A 21133-nucleotide genomic window follows, 5' to 3' on the forward strand; every position below is an offset into this window, starting at 1 on the left:
TTTTCATTCATCAAAATATCAACTCCCTCCTCAAGGAGTACAATAGGTTACTTATAAAGGATTACTAAACCCTAATTCTAATTGGCTAGGAAACCCTAATTGCCTTACTACAAAAATACCCTTGCTTCTAAATTAAAATACTAATAACAATAGGACCTAAAACATAAAAATACAATTGACTAACAAACATAAATAATACTAAATAATAATTTTCTTGCATCTCCCGCATCAAATAAATTTTATTTCCACTTAAATAAAATAAGGTGAAGCATCTCACCATATTGAAATGAACATAGATTTAGATCAAACAAGTAGAAATATGAAGCCAAAGTTCCCCATTCCTAGCTAGATTTTATATATATCCTATAACCAGAGTTTGTTTTGAAAAAACTCTGCATATTCAGCAAGAGATCATTTCAGGTTCTCTGTCTAGAAAAATTTTGAAATGAAATTGAGTTGGATAAAACTACATAGTAAAGGCTAAAATTTATGCGCTTTCACTGTCTAGAAAAATTTTGAAAATAATGATGATGGTCTTAAGAATAGTAAATTACAGTCCAAAAGATGGTAGATCTTAAAGTTATAATTTCAAGCACAATGTCTGATGCAGTCCAAATGATATTTTAAGGCAAGATTTTTTGATGGTTGAGACAAAATTTCAAAGAACAAATTTCAACACATTGGTCAAACTGGAGGCAAGTCAACTGCATCCTTAACTATATTTTGTAAACTGGTAAGCTTGCTTTCTTTTAGACGAAGTCAAAAAACAGCTTAAAAATACCTCAATGGTACATATGATGTTTAACATAAAAGTCACATTACAAAGAGGACTAGGCTATAGCAGAAAAAATGAAGATGTAGAATTGGCAAGCCAAGAATTAGTGGGCATTTGACTAGGGGCTTAACGAAACTATAGCTTAAAAATCGCATACGCAGCAAAGCGATGTCTTCTTTAACATCTTGTCTCTCCCACTTCCACAACAAAAGCTGCAAACCTCAGAGGCTACTAATAACTACAAGTGCAGTGCACACCTTTCATATGTACATAAGATAAGGTTTCTGAATTGTCTGACAAAGCCTACACCTCACCAGCAACTCTTTCTTTTGGTATTAACTCCCACTTGCCATGCCCAACAATCTACAAATCATATCCAATTGCACATAGGAGGTTCTCATTAAAATGATTCCCAACCATTGCTTCTTGACAGATCTTGATCATGTGACAGTAATAGTTAAGAGCATGAGAAGCATGACAACCTTCCCTCCAAACGTGTCCCATATTCCAGCATTTCGAAATAGCACACAGAGTGGCTATAATAGCATGAATAGCAGAAGAAAAAGGATCATCATCCGTAGAGATAAAACTTTGGGTCAACAACTGGTTTGCATCCTTCAGGTCGAATTACCTATGAAAAACTTGCCTGAAAGTTTACAACGAAAATTAAGTTACAACTATGAGTCTTGGTTTTTAATACAATACTGCTATGTTATATTTATGGGAAAGAAGGTACTATAGCATACACTAAACTAAAGAGACAAAACTTTGAAAATGAAAAAAAAAAAAAAAAAAAATGAATTCAACAAAAATTTCAATAAGTTATCTCTAACTTGATGGTGTTTCAAAAGATGAACAAGGTCAAGAAAGGGGCACTTACATTTTTATTTACATAAACACGGGTGGAAAAGTCGATTAGGTTTTTGGCTCTGTCAGACCAGAATGCCTCCTCCCATTGCTCTTTAATTCCTCTGGAGACTGTGCCACAATGCCGAGCAGTCCATAGAATGGCCAGTGGAGAGGAACATCGAAAAATAAAACAGAAAAGAAATGGAAAAAGAAAAAATTAAACAGTCAGCAAATAAGATATGCCTTGAGTATTCAACAAGAGCTACCATCAGCCATGAATTTTTACTTCTAAAGTTCATATAATAGCATGGAAGGTTCTTTCCACTGGAATATAATCAGGTGAATCAACCGCAGTACCAAAATTAACTAAAATTTAGTTCAAACAAGAAATATGTAGAAAGTTTCCCATTTTCTGTCTAAAACTAAAATCTGTCATATGCTTAGCGTTTGTTTCTGAAACTCTGCATATTCAGGTTCTTGAGTATTGTTTTTCAATTTTATACATAGCTTTGGGAAACTACGCCTTACTAAAATGCATTTTTCTTTCATTTAGTAGCTGCCGAAAAGCCCTCCTTTCAGTATATGTTTATTGAATGGAGTTATGAAGTAGGTTACATATATGGCAGTATAGTGGGAAGGTTTTAATCTGTGGCTGAAGAATTAACCAAGTAAAGAAGGATCATAAATACAAATAAGTGATAATAGTAAACAACATGAAGTGGAATCAGCTTTACATAAGAGGGCAGGTACACACTGAGAAGAATATTTGTGAATTACGGTCCAACCTCCCCTCTCCTTCTGGCCCTCTTTCCATATTTCCATTGTGAAATCCCTGAAAATGGTCATGAGCTCAGAAAGGGGAAAACACACACACACAATGAAAATTATACTAGTATCCCAAAGAGCATACTCAATCAATGTGTCTTCCTTATTGATCAAGTTTTAAATTTATTATAAAAAGAAAAAACTTTATTTCAAAAACAAACTATAACAGATATTGATTAGATTAAAAAGTAGAGATCCCCTAAAAAGCACAATGCAAAAATGCCAAGGGACTTCCATTTACAACTGTCCATTAGCATACCATGCTGGAGATCAATTGGTCATCTAATTTTAAAAAGTTTAGGATAATTGGCAAAAACAAGTAGAGTCAAGGAACTGATTGATGGAGCAAAGAATTCATTCTCTATTGGAAAGCCTCCATATGTGACTACATTATCAACAATTAAAGTAGTTTGCACTCCATTCCAGAATATGTGCAAGTCTCAGCTAAAATTACGAGCTGAAATATATGGGGACTCCTAGGCTCAATAGGAAACTTATAAGCTTGTCCCTGATGTTTGACAAGAAATGTAGTTTGCTCTCCACTTGCAAAAATCTGAGCATGTATCAGCTAAAATGAACGAAATGTTGTAATTATAAATGTCCAGAGTTCACAAAAGAAGGAAAATTATTATTATTAAGAGCAAACGAAAACAATTTGAGAAATGAGATTAAATTGAGATTAAACGAAAACAATGTGAGCAATCGTCAAATTTGTATAACCAAGAGTGTCCTGCTTCCTTATTCATCATACAACAACTATCTAAAAAATATTTAAAAAAAAAATCAGCGTAAGTTAAGGAATGGTGGGGTGACGGTGATTTGGAACAAATGAAATACCTGCCCATCTATAGCACAGGTGACAACGCTTGAATATCCTTGCAAAGCACGATCTTCGGTAAAAATAACATTCTGCTCAGGCATCTTATTAAAAAGCTATCCTGTCATTTTGTGCATTTCCACTAATCATCGTCTTCCACAATATGATATATAATCTACAATCATTCAAATTCCAAGATAAAACATCTCCTTTAGGAATTTCATCAAACAGCTACATGTCCTTAGGTATAAGAGGTTCACACAATTCAAATAATTCATAAACCATAAGAGATGTTGATGAGCCAAAAATACAGTGCCATAAGTTCAATTGTTAAGAGGGAAAAAGGAGAAGAAGAAAAATGAGCGTACATAACATAATCCAAAATTTTACATATCTCCAAGTTTTGAAATTCAAGAAAAGCTCTTAGGAGTTCAGAAGCTAGCCTCTACTGCCCCACTGCAAGAATTAGAAAATAAGAGGTTAAGGTTCTAGATTTAAAAGTCACATTGTCTAATTACACACATGGAGGAAAGAAGAGGATTTTTTTCATTCATTTTGGGTATTTTGGCGGATTTAGCATTCTACATCAACAAATTCTTTAACTACAATATTGTGATAGCAAATAACGGTGGATTTTTAATATATATATATATATATATATATATCAGAGAGACAAGTTGGTAAAGTTTGCATAGGTGCTTTGAATGTTCCTCCCAATTCTATTACAAGTGAGTTTATGATACGTACAACTAAGGGGCAGGGAATCCACACAAAAATGAAGAGAGCATTTACTGCCTTATGGTACTTTTTCTTCCAATTGTCTCATATTGGAATTGCAGATGCCTGTGGACGACTTCAAGATCAAATCATTTAGCGAGGAAGTGGACGCACTGTACTATTCACCGAGACCAATAAGGAAACAGGCAGAACAAGCAGACAAAGGCATATATATTTTTTTTTTTTTTTTTTTTTTTTTTGATTTGAGGCATATATATACTTAAACATGAAAAGAAGATAAGGAAAATATTTGTGATTACCAGACTTGCAAACTGAGTTCAAATATTATTGTTTCCATGTTCTCACTGGTTTAGCACATATATGATTAACAGGTTGGCCTCCTTTAAACAGTACAACCAATGAAAAACATTCCTGAAAATTTTCAATGAAAAATTCAGTGACAACTATCATCTTGCTTTAGTAAAATTTACAAAAATCCATGTTGGGTTATAATGACCCTTCCAATCCACATTAAAGAAATAGAAATATGAAGCCAAAGTTTTTCATTCCTATCTAACACTCGTATCTATCATATAATTAGTCTTTGGGACAACTCTGTACATTCACCATGATATAATTTCTCTCTCTTTTTTTTTCTCAAAATTATATCTCATTCTCGTGTTAGGGAATGTATCCTTACTAATAAGCTGTTTTGTTTCATTAAAAGAAAAAAATGCAGAAAAGTACCTCCTAATAATATAGGTTAACTCAATGAACTAATAAATAAGTTATAATTGATGGCTCAGGTAGTGTAGTGGAAGGGTATAATACTATAATCTATGCCTCAAAATTCGTCAAGATCGATCATAAGTAAAAAAAGATGAAACTATTAATAACCTGAACATGGCTGAACGTGCAAACTGAGAGGAATGTTTGTCAATTACAGAGCACACCTCTATTCTCCTTCTCGCCTTTCTTTCATAGGTCTTTTGTGAAATTGCTGAAAATGAACATGAACTCTAAGAAGTTTGAAAAAAAAAAAAAAAATCAAAATTAAACCCATCATCCCATGGAGAGATTCAATTTGTGTCTTCCTTATTGATCAAAATTCAGTATTCCAGTTAGCCTTCTGAGTTAACAATAATGAGAAGCTATGAAAAAATGTTTTTATTATTTTTACCAGATCCCCAAATTCAGCTAATGTGATCATCTCACCTAGAATCCAACAAATCAATGTACTGTTGGGTATTACTAATTAGCCCGTCATGAATGCAACCATCCATCATCAAAGAGTACCTGAAAACTTGAAATGAATTCGAGTTAGATAAACAAATCAAACACTGAAATTTCTGTGCTAACACTACTAAGAAAAATTTAGAAGGGTAAAAATATATTGATGGTCTAACTATATAGTAAATTACCGAGCTCACCATAGTAGTTGAAAGAAAAGCTGCGATTTCAAGCACAATGTGTACTGCAGTCTGAATGATTTTTTAAGCCAAGATTGTTTGATTACTGAGCCTAAAACTAAGGTTTCAAAAAAAAATCTTCCAACAAATTGGTCAAACTGGTTGCACGTCAACCACATTCCTTACTATATAGTGCAAACTAGTAACTTTGATTAGGCACAACACAAAACATTAGTTAGATAAAAAGGAGACAGGACACAAGCACAGCAAAAGGTTCAATACAGACAGGACCAAAATAGAGCCCCTACCTACCAGCAGAGGACCAAAAGATATTCATATAGCAGTTTGATGTCATCTTTGCATAGTGCCTGACATGACAAAAAATTCTGGGATCAATCCTATTAGAGCCAACATTTCTTACACTGGTTAATAGACTTTGAAGGTCACCAATAACACCTGCACTCAACCAGTCTTGATTTTGTCTGTTTTCAAAAAGTTTTTCCAGCTATTTGCCGGTTGAGAGCACAAAAACACTTTGAATTCTTATATGCTTCAAGGCCACAGAGCTTGTCTCAATAGGAGGAGGAAGGCAGTGGATTTGGAATTTTTTTCACAGCTAAAGAATCCAGCAGTAACAGCATTACCCATTCTGTCCTTGCAAAACAAGCATGAACCTTTCCAACTTCATCTCTTATCACATCCTGCATAACCAGAAGTTTCCATCCTTGTCAACACTTCCCTCAGCTTGATAACTTGGTCCTTCTTTAACAAGTAAGCCTCCCTACAAAGCTGCTCCATTTTCTTACTATAATCAAGCACTATCACAGCATTGACAACAGCTTGATGAAACCAAGGCTTAGAAGATTAGGAACACAACACAACAATATGTTAACAGCATGTATCTCACAGCTTCATGTTTTCAATCCACAACAAAGGCTGTAAACCCCATACATATTCGTGAGTACAAGTGCAGCTGCCACACCTTTCACAAGTACATAGTATAAGGCTTCACAAATTGTCCGACAAAGCTCGCACCTTATCTGCTCCAAACCCACCACCTCCACCAAAGATCAACACTTGCCACTCCTGACAATCACCAAATTGTATCCAATTGCACACAGTAGGTTTACAGCTTCTTAGAGAATGATTCCCAGCCTTTTCTTTTTGATCATGACCACATGGTCACATTCCTGAATTTACAAGGAGTGGCTACAATAACAAGAATAACATAAGAAAAAATGCAAGCATCTATGGAGGATCTCTCCATCCAAACTAAGAGCCAATTATTACTGGAATTTGATTCAATAAATTCAAATCTGATAGTGAGATCTGATTCAAACTAATGAAATGGTAAAGATCAACATTAGTTATTGGAATGATCAAGTTAGTTTATTTCATTCTAATATAAGGTCTGTTCACATTACAATGAAACTATGATATTTTATTGCACGCCAAAATTGCTTTGGAACCAATGAAAAAAGTGTGATTTATTAGAGGGCTCTTTGAACTAACAGTAACTGTTGATTAAAAAAAAAGTTTGTTCTTCTTTTGTCCTAATTGGCTGGCTTGTACATGTAAATATTTTCTAATACTACATGAAAATTTATTTTTGGCTAATGTAGATTGAGTACTTGATCAGACTTATATTATGAAATACCTGCCATCTGCAACACATGTAAGAATTTGATCATCTGTGCAAAGCATGATCTCTGGTTAAAATGACATGCTGCTCAGGCATCATATTTATAAAAAGCCATCCTGCCATTATGTGCATATCCACCTATCATTGTTCCTCAACATGATATGTAACCTGCAATCATCACATTACATGGTACAATAATCATCCTGTTGTGCAAATGGGATCCTTAATTTTTAAAGGTTCTCAAATTTTACAATACAATATCTATTTCAGGCATTTCATCGAACAGCTATATGCCGTTAGGAATAAAGGTTTCATATAATTCAAATAACTTACAAGTATAAGAGACGTATGAAAAATTCAAGGTGCCAGAAGTTCAATTGTTAAAAGAAGGAAAAAAAAATTGAACATATACGGGCCAAAATTTACATACCTCCTCCAAGTTTTGAAGCTAGCCTCTACTGCAACACTGCAAGAATTAGCTTGGGTTAGGGTCTGAATTTTTAAAATCATGTTGTTTAAATACACAAACAGAGAGGATTTTATTGTATAATCGTAAAAATTCTTGTAACTGAAATATTATGAAACGAAATAACGTTGTACCTGGAAGGAAGATCTCTCTCTTTTGCAAAATTATTTCTGCTGCTTCAGGCCATCAATTCAACCCAAGGGCTGTTGGCAATCTTTGACCACATTATCCCTATCTCTTTCTCGCAGTTTTGTTTTAGCACAGGACAACCATAAATATGAAATCGCTGAAGCGAAGGAGGAAAACACTTCTCTGAGAGATATGCGAGTTTAGGGCACGCACCAATGGAAATTTCTTTAAGTGCAGAGAGGTTTTGAAAGAACTTCCAGGAGAGGAATAACAAATTTGGAAACTTATAAAACCTCAGGGTAGTGAGAGATGTAGGCAACATCAACATCGTCTTCCCATCTTCCTCTTCTGGAAACGAATCCATAATTCCATTAGCAATCGAGAGATATGTAAGCGACGTGAGTCTGTGCAGTCCGAACTCAAATACTTGCTTACAGAGATTCGCCCCTGACAACCAAAGCTGTCTAAGGTTGGTGGGGAAACCCTCTTCCGGAAAGGATATGATACTTGGACAGTCACATATTGATAAATCTTGCAGAAAGTTGAGGTTGTGTATGTTGTTCGGCAAGGCCTCCAGTTTCTCACAGTCTCTGATTTTAAGACTTCTCAAGTTGGTGGGGAGCAAATATCCTAAAGAGACAAGACTATTACACCTGAATATATCAATCTCTTTGAGGTGACAGTGGTTGTTTATGTTGTTCGGCAAGGCCTCCAGTTTCTCACAGTCTTTGATTTTAAGACTTCTCAAGTTGGTGGGGAGCAAATATCCTAAAGAGATAAGACTATTACACCTGAATATATCAATCTCTTTGAGGTGACAGTGGTTGTTTATGTTGTTCGACAAGGCCTCCAGTTTCTCACAGTATTTGATTTCAAGACTTTCCAAGTTGGTGGGGAGCAAATCTCCTAAAGAGATAATACTATTACACTTGTATATATCAATCTCTTTGAGGTGACACAGTTCGTGTAGGCTATTCGATAAGCACCTAAGCTTTTCACAACCATCAATTAAAAGATGTTCAAGTAAAATATCCTTGTTTAACTTGTCCAACTCCAGTTTTGGACAATCCACTAGCCTAAGGACTTTAAGGGTGGTAGGTAACGTGTCTCTCGATGATAAAGATGTTAGATTTGGGCATTCTTTAATATCAAGGCGTTTAAGCATGGTAGCTAGGTCGACTATTGTTGATATGCATTTTAGGGATGGACAATTAGAAATTTCCAAGTGCCCAAGAAGAGATGCATTGTTGTTTCCAATGCAGCTAAGATTCTCCTCATTCATCAATAAAGAAGAAGTTGAAGAAGCCCCTCCCTCATCCATCACAAATTGCAAGGATTCCAAAGCACTACAGTCTTGAATTTTTAGTTTCCTTAATGTAGACTTCAACATGATGTTTTCAAGACTCTGGCACGACTTGATATTGATTGTTACAGGCCCATCTTGATACAAAGATGTCAGTTCCTTACTTTCACAGACTTATGCACAACCTCTTTACATCTCACAATTATTACTTCTTGAAGCATTGAAAAGCTTGGAATTGAAACAACCAAATGCTCACATGCATTAATGGAAAGTTTTTCCAATGACGGGAGATGATGGGGCAATTTTCCTTGCAATTTGGGGCACATAGAGATAGAAAGCTCATGCAAGCAAGGGAAGTCTTGGTTGCAAGGACTCCAATCTTGCCATTCATGCATATCCTCAAAGCAAAGTTTCACAAAGGATCGAAATGGTTGCTTGCAATGTTCCCCATAAAACTCAAGACCGACACTCCGGACCCCATCCATTCTCTTAATAATAAGGCGCTTAAGAGACGGTAGTTGCCCAAAGGCAGGTAAGAACATGCATTTTCCACACCTCTCAATCCTTAGGTCCACCATATTAGAAAAAGAAGGATCTCCTAACCAAGTTGGGAATTTTGCACCAACATAACCGTCAATGGAAAGTGTTTTCATCGTTCCATGAGGTTGTAGCGTGTCAAGAATATCTGCCGCAATTCTTGCATCTTGTAAATCATCATCCCATTTCATCACCAATGTATCCAAATTCTTCTTACCTTTTAAATTGACCTTTCTTGCATTATTGGCATCAAGCATGTTCTCCAAGTGGGAAATGCAAAGTGTTCCCTGAAGAAATTCCAAATTCATCAAGTCTACTATCTTATCTTTCCCCACAACAAAATTAGATAGCGTCCATAAGCTCTTTAATTTTGCTATTCCAGCTGGCATCTCTCTAATTGATTTTGCATCTGTTATATTGAGATGTCGAAGATTGACCAAATTTTCAATTTGTTCTGGTAATTTTGTGAGATAGTCACAACCTTTCAATATCAATGTTTGTAGGTTGTACAATGAACTTGTTGATTCTGGTAGAATTGCAATCTTAGTATAAGAAAGGTTGAGGTATCTTAGATGTTTCAGATCACCAATTGAACTTGGTAGCTCAAAGATATCATTTCCACTTAAAGATAATACCCTTAAGCATCTTAATTGTGGAAACGAACAATATCTAACATCAAAATTTGTTAAGCCATCTTGGTTATATAATGGTAGCGACAGGAAGGTCCTTAAATGCACATCTTCATTAAACTTATGGATGCAATCGTTTGAATGTTCAATATAAGAAAATGTCGTACCTTTGTAGAAATTTCAAATTGCTTACTACCACCCAATTGATCCTCCAACCTACAGCACAAGTCTCCCGCTGCCCACATAGCTAAATCATTCATAAGGTCATGCATGACAAAGAGTGATTCATAACTGCTTGATTGTTGAAAAAATGATAGTGATTCGTAACTGCTTGATTGTTGAAAAAATGATCTATTGAGTAGATCACGAAAATAATCACCACCAAGATCTTCCATTGGCTTCTTTGCTTTTGTTTCTTGAATCAAACCTTCTGCCATCCATAACAAGACTAGCTCTCTCTCCTGAAATTCGTAGTCCTTTGGAAACAGTGAACAATAGGCAAAGCACCTCTTTAAATGAGAAGGAAGATAGTTGTAGCTCAATCTAAGAACGGAAAAAATACTACTTTTATCTTCAGGAATATCCCAGATCTTGCTATTTAACACATCTTCCCACTCACAAGGATCGTGTTTACTGCGTAAAAGGCCGCCAAGTGCTTTTGCTGCCAAAGGTGCTCCCTTGCACCTATCTACAATTTCTTGACCATATTTTTTAAGTTCTGGATACTCACTAAAATCTGTTGCATCTAACGCGTGGTGGGTAAATACACGTAAACAAGCATCACGTGACAACTCTTTCAACTTGTACGGTGGAGTAGTTCCCATTATTGATGAAACATCATCATTCCGAGTTGTGACAACAATCTTACTTCCTTGAGCCCCAAATTCGAAAGGCTTGCACAGTTCAGTCCAAGATTCAGAAGTAGAGTGTAGAATTTCTTTAGTCAACCTTAGATTGTCAAAATCTTCAGACACGCAAACCCAGGCTTTCAACTGAAAATGACGGCTCACTTCATCGTCTTTGTAGACTAGCTGGGCAAGAGTCGTCTTCCCCAGCCCACCCATACCAACTATGGGAATCACAGAGAGTTGAGCATCACTTGATTCGAGCAACAACTTGACAATCTTCATTTTATCTTCGTCTCTACCATAAGTACGACTTTCATTCACCAGAGAAGTTGAGGGCGGCCTTGATGTTTTTGTTATAGTCCTTCTCCCAGTATTTTCTCTCAACTCCAGATCTTTCTTCTCTTCCACTATTTCTTGCAGTCTTCTATCAATACCTTCAATCTTGGACCTCATCTGCTTAACAAAATCACTTTTGGGTTCTGGGTTCAGCTGACGTCGTAGAGCTTCAGTAGCAAACTCGTCCAAGATGTCGTCCACATCATAAGCCAAGTCTTCCAGCTCATCCAGCCAGATCTTCACCAACCTGCTTGTCAACTGCTTCTCTTCTGCGTCATCCAGAACTAACTGAATTTTCAGCAACATGCTCTCCCACTTCTTGAGATCAGCGTCAAAATTCTCTTTCCGAAAGGTCTTCAACAAATCAGAGGAGCTAAACTTGTCAAACAGCTTATCAAAGAAAGCGGATAAAGCAGCCCCCGCGACAACCTCCGCGACAATTGACATGGTTCACTTGTGGAAATGAGAGAAATATGGGAAATGAAGTAACCAGAGAGACACCACAGAAAGTTGAGATGGAACTTGGGAATGAAGAGAGTTATTATGTTCTGTGAAAAGTTAAAGAAAACAAGTGTTCAGAAATTATTACATAAAGCTTGATACAAAGCGAGAAAGATACAAAACGAAACACGCCAGGAATTGGTTGCTTTATTCATTGGGTGGGGCTCTGCTCATGACTTTTGAAATCCAGCCAAAGGAACTCAAAGTTAATGTCGGTAGGAATTTTCAAATGATTACAATATACTTTTGTGTATAAGTGGCATCTAAAATAAAAATTCAAATGCTCCAATTTAATAAGATAATAATGATGCCAATGATCATGATATCAAATTAGTAATTTTCCTAATATGTTTAAAATTTATAAAAATTAAATAAATTTATTGTATTTCATAAAAAATAAAAGTAAATTCAAGAAGCACATGGTCGAACATAGATTGATTATAAATTATTTGAACCCGATTCAAGAAAATACTTATTTATATTCAACTAAATTCAAGCTCAAGTTTAAACTCGATTACTATGTTCTGGGAAAGTTCAAGAAAACAATGAATTTTTTTTTTTTTTTTTTCCCTTCTCAGTAGAAGAAAATATTCAAAGTCAGAAAGATACAAAACGAAACAAGCCAAGATTGACAGTTTTAATTTGGTTATTCCTTTGGTGCTGTGCTCAAGATTTTTGTCGACTTTTGATTTCATATGTAATCGCGCCAAAGGAACTCAATTGATTAATGTCGCCATGTCGGTAGGAAGTTTCAAAGTACTTTACAATTTTACATTAGTGGATATACGGAATCTTAACCGCTGTTTACCATAAATCTATATAATATAATCTATTTATATATTCAATTAAATATAATCTATTTATATATTCAATTAGATTATAATTAAACCATACTTTGTGTAAGGTGGCATCTAAAATCAAGATTCAACATTCAAGTGCTCCAATTTGATGGAGCCCTTCATCAAATGAAAAATAAAAATAAAAATAAAAATTTATGGAGCCCTCTTTTGTAGAACTGATGAGACTGATCTTGGAATAATTATCTGAGATAAAAGAAGAAAAAATGGTTGCACTGATGAGCTAGCCACCAACCATGCATTGATCACATGGAAGCCATGGCTGCAAGAACGGCAGTGCCGTTTGTAAAGGACCAGGGCATAATGAAAGCACTATTTTAAAGGAGTTTCGGCTACTTTCATCAAAGTTAGAACACATAGTACTTTATGTTAAACTAAATTCAGGCCCATGAAGTTTAAAGGGGTGTTTAATATATACACTTAAAAACATGTGTTTTGTTATTTGAAAATATATATAGAAATACATATGAGTGAAAAAGTGTATGAAAATACGTGTAATGTTGTTTAAAAACTGAAAACATGTGTTTGAATTGTCATACCAAACGGGACTTAAATTTGACTATTAAATGAGTCAAAATCATAATATAATAATGTTAATAGGTCTTGTAGTTGCACGATTTTCCTGGTCCAAATTCTATTGATCAGGCCTTGGTCCAAAGCGTAACCCACAATAAATATTTGTAGAGGATGGGTCAAAGAACTTAGCCTCAGTGAGCCTCTTCGGCCTGATACATGGACAGTATTGTTGCAGAAAACAAAAGCACAAGAATGGATCTCTCACGTATAATTCTATTTCTTCAGTTCATCATACAGTTTTTTCCGTCTTCTTCTTTGAGGGACTCCACTACATTATATAGTTCCCCTCCTCTCATCTCAACCTTACACTTGTTGATCATCTAAGCATCTACTTGAGTACCTGTCCCATCAAACGCCCTTATCTCTCCCTTTGTGAGTTGCAGAGGCCAAGGCGATACTGTTCAGGGGTCTTTTCCTCATTAATGCGGCCAAGAGGGTGGTTGGGGCGCAATTAATGTGGTGGTGGTGGCTCTCCATGAGATATTTTGGATTTTATTCATTTTATATGTTGGGAGGATGAACTGAAATGGCTGGGGAGAGTTCCTCGTCTGGGTTTCGTGATGTCCGAGGAGGAGTTACTCCTCGGACAGGTTTCCTTGGCGTTTATTGGGATTGAGTAATGTTTCATATGTGGTTTCTCTTCGGACAAGACGCTCCTCGGACGGGCCTAAATTTGGAATAGCCCATTATTTCTAGGCCGGGCCCCACAATAGCCCCTCAAAACTCCGGTTTCTATCTCCTTCCGAGGAGAAAAACGGGGTTTTGATGTTTGGGAGAGGATGGAAATAAGGAGAGCGTGTGGCGTGCGTGCGGACCGTTACTTTTGACGCGCTACAATTTACGAGGCGCGGCCATTAACTTCTGGAGGCGTTATGTTCCCTCATCCAACGGTGTGGCGTAGATCGAACGGCCATCGTTTTTTTCTCATATTTTTAGGCAGGAGTGATCTTTTCTCTCTCCTCCTGGCTATATAAGACGTCATAGGGATTCAGTTTCTTCTTTTTATCTGCATTTCATAAACCTCAGAGGCTTCCAGAGAACTCCATCAAACCCCAGAGATATACGAACACTTGCGTCCGTTACGCCACCGTAGCCGTTTTTTGTGAAGCGTTTCGTCCACGAGAGATTCCCAGGCGTCTCATTGAGCATTTTGTGAAGGTACCAGTACATTTCGTTCATCTCGCTGTTTCAATTCCCTCCTCGGACTCTACTTTTCTTCTCAGTCTTTACTTTCGTTTCCTCAGTTCAGTTCAGATGGGTAGATTTGAGAAATTAGTAAAAACTCCAGCCGCTATGGAGGCCTTTAGGGCTAAATACCACATTCCCCCGGGGGTTGGGCTGCAGTACTGTCCTCTTGAAGGAGTATTGACAGAGAGAGGTATGGAAGAAGTTGTTATCCCCATGATTGCTTTCATAGAGGGAGGGATGACACTTCCCATGCGTAGGATTACAAGGGAATACCTGTTCAACCATAGGTTGACGCCGTATCAGTGTGCCCCGAATATGTTCAAGATACTAGGCTGTGTAGATGTCTTAGACGAGCGGATGAATCTAGGCCTTACTTGGCACGATGTGGCTTATCTGTACGAATGTCACCGCCTCGGGGATGATGGGTATTATCTTAAATCCCGGAACGAGGACGTTAGGTTGATCTCTTGTCTCCCAATATCCAATAAGACCATGAAGAATGACTTCCTTATTGCTTCTGGGGAGTGGTTCGACGGTATTCATTGTCTAACTCGGGCAGGAAACCCAGGTGCGGTGTTTTTAGGATCGGTCCTTTTTGGGAAAGGATTTAGTATTGAGGGGTTATTTTTCTTGCTTTCTTTGTAATTGGAAAATTTCATGTACTAACCCCGCTTTTCTTGGTCGTTTGCAGATAAAGTTCACGTCGCTCCTCGGTTGAACTTTGTGAACGTGCCAGCGTTGAACTACCTTCTTAGGTCGGAGATTTATGTTTCCGAGGACGGACAGTTGCGTGCAGCCCATCTGGTTTTGGGCTATCAACCTCTGAGCAACTCTTTCCAGGCTATCGGTCACGCTATAAGGGTTGGCAGTCCGAGGTTGGCTAGGATTGACGTGTCCAAGGACGGGTTCCTAGCTGATCACGATCTGCCACCAGTTGTGTTGCCCGGTGTCAGAGATCCCTACTTAGCAGAGTAGCTACCTCCGCCAAACGAGCCCGGTGTTGCCGTTCAGGTTGAAGAGGAAGCTGAGTCATCTCGTCTTTCCCTTGAGGAAGAGATAGACGAGTTTTATTTTGAGGAGGAAGTTCAACAAACCCCCTTGGTGGAACTTTCCGATCCTGAAGAAGAGCGGGACCGGCATTCTGCAGTTGGCGTTCCTTCCATTGTTATCTGCTCGGACGACACTTCGGACGAAGAGACAGAGCCCATGACAGGAAAAGGAAAAACTCTAAAGGAGTTGATGGCCTCCCGAGGGAAAGGCCAGTCATCGAAAGGACAGTCATCGAAGGGACCAACTCCACCAAAGGTCAAAACCTTCCCTCCTGTGGCCCCTCTGGACACCTCGGACCTTGGCCTTAAGGCTAATCCAGACTTAAAGAAGAAAAGGCCGGCTGACACTCCTGAGGAGGGCGAGGTGGTTGCCCAGCCGACCAAGCAGCAAAAAACCACTCGCGCGCCAAGGAGCAGAAGGGGCAACTCCTCGAAGAGTCGGGACGAGGAGAACCTTGGGGAGGTACGTGCTACCCCGCGTGTATGGAGCCCCAAGTTGGAGCTGGATGGGGTTGCCATCCCCTACAATGCTTCAGTCCGAGAGTACAATCGAGGCCGAGCAGGGTACGTGGCCGAGGCCTTAGAGCAAACCCTACTCCTTCCTCGGGACATGGAGACTTATAGGCGGTTTTCTCAGCCCGAGATCTTCCTATCCCTTAAAAGGGATCTCGCGATGGTAAGTAATCCTTTTACTGTTTCATTAATTTTTTGACCTTGTTAGATTAAAGCAATCTTGTTTCGTTTGTAGATTACTCAGCAGGTATTTGTGGCTGAGGAATTTTGCCGCGGTAACAGTAGTCGGGCTGAGGTCGAGAATCAGGCTCGGGCGGAGATGGAGAAAACCTTGGGGTCCCTCAAGCACGATCACGGTGAACTCATGGACAAGTTCAAGGAGTCGGAGAACCGGCGCAAATTTGCAGAGGCTGGTTTGAAGAGTGCCGAGACCCAGGCGGAGGACCAGCGCAAAGAGCTGTTCACGACCCAGATTAACCTCGCCACCGAGAAGCAGGCAGTGCAGGACCTCAAGACTGCTCTGCAAAAAGTCGAGGATGAGCTGCGGCGGGTCAAAGAGGAGGCCCAGCTGATCCGAGAGGCTATAGAGGCTGAGAAGAATGCTGCTTGCCAGCTTGGGGCCGAAGAGACGGAGGCCAGGCTATCCGAGGAGATCCCCGAGGTGTGCAGGGATTATTGCAGTATTTCATGGGCTCACGCTCTCGATGCTGCAGGAGTTCCTGCGGATTTGGCACTAAGACTGCCCGAGAACATCTTCTATCCTCAGGAGATCCGAGAGAATCCTGATGGCACCCAAGTGGCTTCAGAGCAGGACCTGGCGGTGCCTGATGCCGTCCTCGTGCTTGATATGGCGACGGATCCCGCCGCAGACTCTACCATCGAGATTCCTCCTCCTCAGCCCGAGCAGAAAGAAGATCCTCCTGCTAAGGCTTAGCCTTTTAGGCTTTTGATCTTTGTACTCTTTCCCCCCCCCTTTTTTTTTTTGAATAAAAGTCGTCCTATTTTTCCATTCTTTTGTAAGGACCTCTCTTTCTAATGTACTTGGAATATTAATATAAAATATTCGTTTTGCTTACTATGGATGTATGTCAGTAGCGCCCCTTTTTTTTTAAACATTTGCAATGATGTGGATACAGGTAGACGGTCAAAATGAAATAGGTTTTTGGGCTGCGCATTAAAATGATTTCCTTTAAGTAATAACCTCCCAATCTATCATAAGTAATAATTTCCCCTAAGTCTGTGGTCCGAGGAGCCATGCAGGACTTAGATTCTGTTTAGAACTTATGAATAGCTGCCCTAAGTATTAATTTCCCCTAAGTCTGGGGTCCGAGGAGCCATGCAGGACTTAGGTTCTGTTTAAAACTTATCAAAATTGTCATGAGTAATAATTTCCCCTAAGTCTGTGGTCCGAGGAGCCATGCAGGACTTAGGTTCTGTTTAAAACTATGAATAGTTGCCTTAAGTAATAATTTCCGCTAAGTCTGTGGTCCGAGGAGCCATGCAGGACTTAGGTTCTGTTTAAAACTTATCAAAATTGTCATGAGTAATAATTTCCCCTAAGTCTGTGGTCCGAGGAGCCATGCAGGACTTAGGTTCTGTTTAAAACTATGAATAGCTGCCCTAAGTATTAATTTCCCCTAAGTCTGGGGTCCGAGAAGCCATGCAGGACTTAGGTTCTGTTTAAAACTTATCGAAATTGTCATGAGTAATAATTTCCCCTAAGTCTGTGCTCCGAGGAGCCATGCAGGACTTAGGTTCTGTTTAAAACTATGAATAGTTGCCTTAAGTAATAATTTCTGCTAAGTCTGTGGTCCGAGGAGCCATGCAGGACTTAGGTTCTGTTTAAAACTTATCAAAATTGTCATGAGTAATAATTTCCCCTAAGTCTGTGGTTCGAGGAGCCATACAGGACTTAGGTTCTGTTTAAAACTATGAATAGTTGCCTTAAGTAATAATTTCCGCTAAGTCTGTGGTCCGAGGAGCCATGCAGGACTTAGGTTCTGTTTAAAACTTATAAAAATTGTCATGAGTAATAATTTCCCCTAAGTCTGTGGTCCGAGGAGCCATGCAGGACTTAGGTTCTGTTTAAAACTATGAATAGTTGCCAGTAAACCAGCAAGTAGCGGATAGTCATGAAAGAAAACGTATGCTAAGCCATTCTCATTAATAATAATATCTTCTAAGGTTATTTACATTCCATGGTCGAGGTACAGCTTTTTCATCTAAATCTTCTAGGTAGTAAGCGCCTATTCCGGCCACGGATGTGACACGGTATGGTCCCTCCCAATTGGGCCCCAACTTGCCCCAAGAGGGGTTCTTTGCGCTGCCAAGAATCTTCCTCATCACGAGATCACCTGGACCCAGATGCCGCAGTTTGACGTTAGCATCATACCCTTGTCTCAGCTTCTGGTGATAATAGGCCATGTGAATCATCGCTTTTTCCCTTCTTTCTTCGGCTAGGTCCAGACTCCGTTCCAATAACTCGTCGTTATCGTTTGGGGTAAACGATCTAGACCTTGGTGTGGGAAAGTTGTTCTCGATCGGGAGCACGGCCTCAGCCCCATAAGTCATCGAGAAGGGGGTCTCACCGGTCGATCGTCGCGGCGTCGTCCGATAAGTCCGTAAGACGTGGGGGAGTTCTTCTACCCATCTCCCCTTTGCCTCGTCCAGTCTCTTCTTCAGTCCGTTCATTATGACCTTGTTCACAGCTTCGACCTGCCCATTTCCCTGAGGGTAGGCGGGGGTGGAATATCGGTTGATGATTCCAAACTCGCGGCAATACTCCCTAAAGTTCTTACTGTCGAACTGCAGACCATTATCGGAAATGAGTGTACGCGGAGTCCCGAAGCGGGTGATGATGTTCTTCCAGATGAATTTTTGGGCGTCCACGTCCCTAATGTTGGCCAAGGGTTCAGCTTCCACCCATTTAGTGAAGTAATCAGTTCCGACTATTATGTACCGCTTGTTCCCTGCAGCTTTGGGGAAGGGTCCAACTATATCAAGGCCCCATTGTGCGAACGGCCATGGGCTAGAGAGGGGGTTGAGAACTCCTCCGGGTTGGTGGATATTCGGGGCGAATCTTTGGCACTGATCGCACTTCTTAGCGTATTCTTGGGCCTCTCTCTGCATGTTCGGCCACCAATACCCTTGGGTAAGTGCCCTGTGCGCCAGCGACCTCCCTCCGGTATGACTTCCACAAATCCCCTCGTGTAACTCCTCAAGTATAGATTCGGATTCTTCTGGATGTACGCAGAATAGGTACGGTCCAGAGTAAGAGCGCCGATATAGTTTGTGGTCCTCTGACAGCCAGAACCGAGGAGCATTCCTACGTATCTTCTCGGCTTCCGATTTTTCCTTCGGCAAGACGTCGTTTTGAAGGAAGTTCTTTATAGGATCCATCCAGCTGTGATTCTTTCTGATCTGATGGACTCTGGCCGGGCTTCTGCTGATGGGACTTGCCTGGGCTAGATCTTCAACCAGGATCACTCGCAGCAGATTATGTGCCGAGGATGTGGCGAGAGTGGCCAACGAGTCTGCATAGGTGTTTACACTCCTGGAAATGTGTGTCAGATTGAAGGACTCAAAATTCGTCTGCAGCCGCTTGACTTGTCCCAGATACTCTTGCATCCTAGTATCTCGAGCTTCCAGCTCACCCATCACTTGTCCGACTACCAGTCTGGAGTCTGAGAACGCTTCTATTATTCTTCCGCCCAATCTTTGAACCATCGTCATCCCTTGAAGTAAGGCTTCGTATTCGGCTTCATTGTTCGTAGCTGAGAATCCGAGCCTCAATGATTTTTCAATGACAGCACCGTCCGGGGATATTAAAACTATCCCAACTCCTGACCCTCTCTGGTTAGCTGCGCCATCTACGTAGACCTTCCAATGCGTGTTCCTCTCTGTTGAAATCGTACCAACCGTCTTTCCATCCGTGTCTTTCTTCTCGGTTATTGTTTCTATAGAGGGCTCAGCAAACTCCGCTACCAAGTCTGCGAGGACCTGTCCTTTGATGGAGGATCTGGGCATATATTTAATATCAAAGGCCCCCAAAAGCGCACTCCACATGGCGATCCTTCCGGTGTAGTCAGCGCTTCGAAGCACTACTCGAAGGGGAAGCTGAGTTAGAACGATGACCGTGTGCGCCTGAAAGTAATGAGGAAGTTTTCGGGTTGCATGCACTATCGCCAGAATTGCCTTTTCTAAAGGTAGGTATCGCACCTCGGCCTCATGTAGTGATTTGCTCACATAGTACACCGGTCGCTGCACCCCATTATCATCCCGTATCAGTACCAGGCTTACGGCGTGGGGAGCTACGGCGATGTAGGCAAACAGCACCTCATCTGCCTCAGGGCTAGACATGATGGGTGGTCAGGACAGGTAGTCTTTAAGCTGCTGGAAAGCCTGAACGCAATCCTCCGACCATTCGAACTCTTTCCACTTGTTTATCAGGAGGTAGAAAGGCCAACATCGATCCGCCGATCGCGATATGAACCGGTTCAACGCCGCAATCATGCCAGTGAGCTTCTGTACTTCCTTCGGATTCTGAGGAGCCTGTAGGCTGTTAATGGCTTTGATTTGGTCGGGACTTACTTCTATTCCCCTGTGGGTGACCATATACCCTAGGAATTTCCCAGACCCGACCCCGAATGAACATTTGGAGGCATTCAGCCGCAACCGGTGCTCCCTTAATATAGTGAAGATTGTTCCGAGGTCCTTCACGTGCTCGGACACCCTTTTACTCTTCACAACCATATCGTCTATATAAACCTCAATGATCTTGCCCAGTTGTGGTTCAAACATCCGAGTCATCATCCTTTGGTAGGTTGAGCCTGCGTTCTTTAGCCCAAACGGCATCACCTTATAATGATAATTTCCGATGGGCGTCATGAAAGCCGTTTTCTCTTGGTCATCTAGCGCAAGGGGTATCTGATGATAGCCCTGGAAGGCGTCCAGGAAGCTCATTCGAGGGTGCCCCACAGTTGCATCCACCAATCGATCAATTCGGGGTAGGGGGAATGGGTCCTTTGGGCACGCCTTGTTCAGGTCCATGAAGTCCACGCAGACCCTCCATTTCCCTGTCTTCTTCTTTACCACCACAGTGTTTGCCAACCATTCCGGGTAAAAGACCTCTTTAATAGCCCCCGCTCTTTTTAGTTTTGTCTCTTCG

General features: G+C 40.1%; 1 protein-coding gene across 28 annotated transcripts; it reads right to left on the bottom strand.

The window, feature by feature from the left end:
- Positions 1–729: 729 nt before the first annotated feature.
- LOC115975751 (putative disease resistance RPP13-like protein 1) lies at positions 730–12019 on the bottom strand. Of its 28 annotated transcripts, none has more exons than XM_031096700.1 (12): positions 10426–12019; positions 7635–10389; positions 7465–7500; positions 7050–7202; positions 5414–6601; positions 5199–5279; positions 4881–4983; positions 4304–4415; positions 4014–4156; positions 3287–3722; positions 1656–2456; positions 730–1421 (listed from the first exon to the last, which is right to left on the bottom strand). In XM_031096700.1, the coding sequence occupies exons 1-2, from the start codon at positions 11727–11729 to the stop codon at positions 10197–10199; spliced, it is 1497 nt and encodes a 498-aa protein (XP_030952560.1). In that variant the 5' UTR covers positions 11730–12019; the 3' UTR covers positions 730–1421; positions 1656–2456; positions 3287–3722; positions 4014–4156; positions 4304–4415; positions 4881–4983; positions 5199–5279; positions 5414–6601; positions 7050–7202; positions 7465–7500; positions 7635–10196. The 28 variants fall into 28 exon arrangements, with proteins under 28 accessions (XP_030952560.1, XP_030952558.1, XP_030952557.1 ...); XM_031096698.1 differs by having other exon boundaries at positions 5705–5760; positions 5849–6601; positions 7635–12017; XM_031096697.1 differs by having other exon boundaries at positions 5701–5760; positions 5849–6601; positions 7635–12017.
- Between the last annotated feature and the right edge of the window lie 9114 nt (positions 12020–21133).

This window comes from Quercus lobata, chromosome 2, assembly GCF_001633185.2.
Source record: "Quercus lobata isolate SW786 chromosome 2, ValleyOak3.0 Primary Assembly, whole genome shotgun sequence".
NCBI classification, from domain to species: Eukaryota; Viridiplantae; Streptophyta; class Magnoliopsida; order Fagales; family Fagaceae; genus Quercus; species Quercus lobata.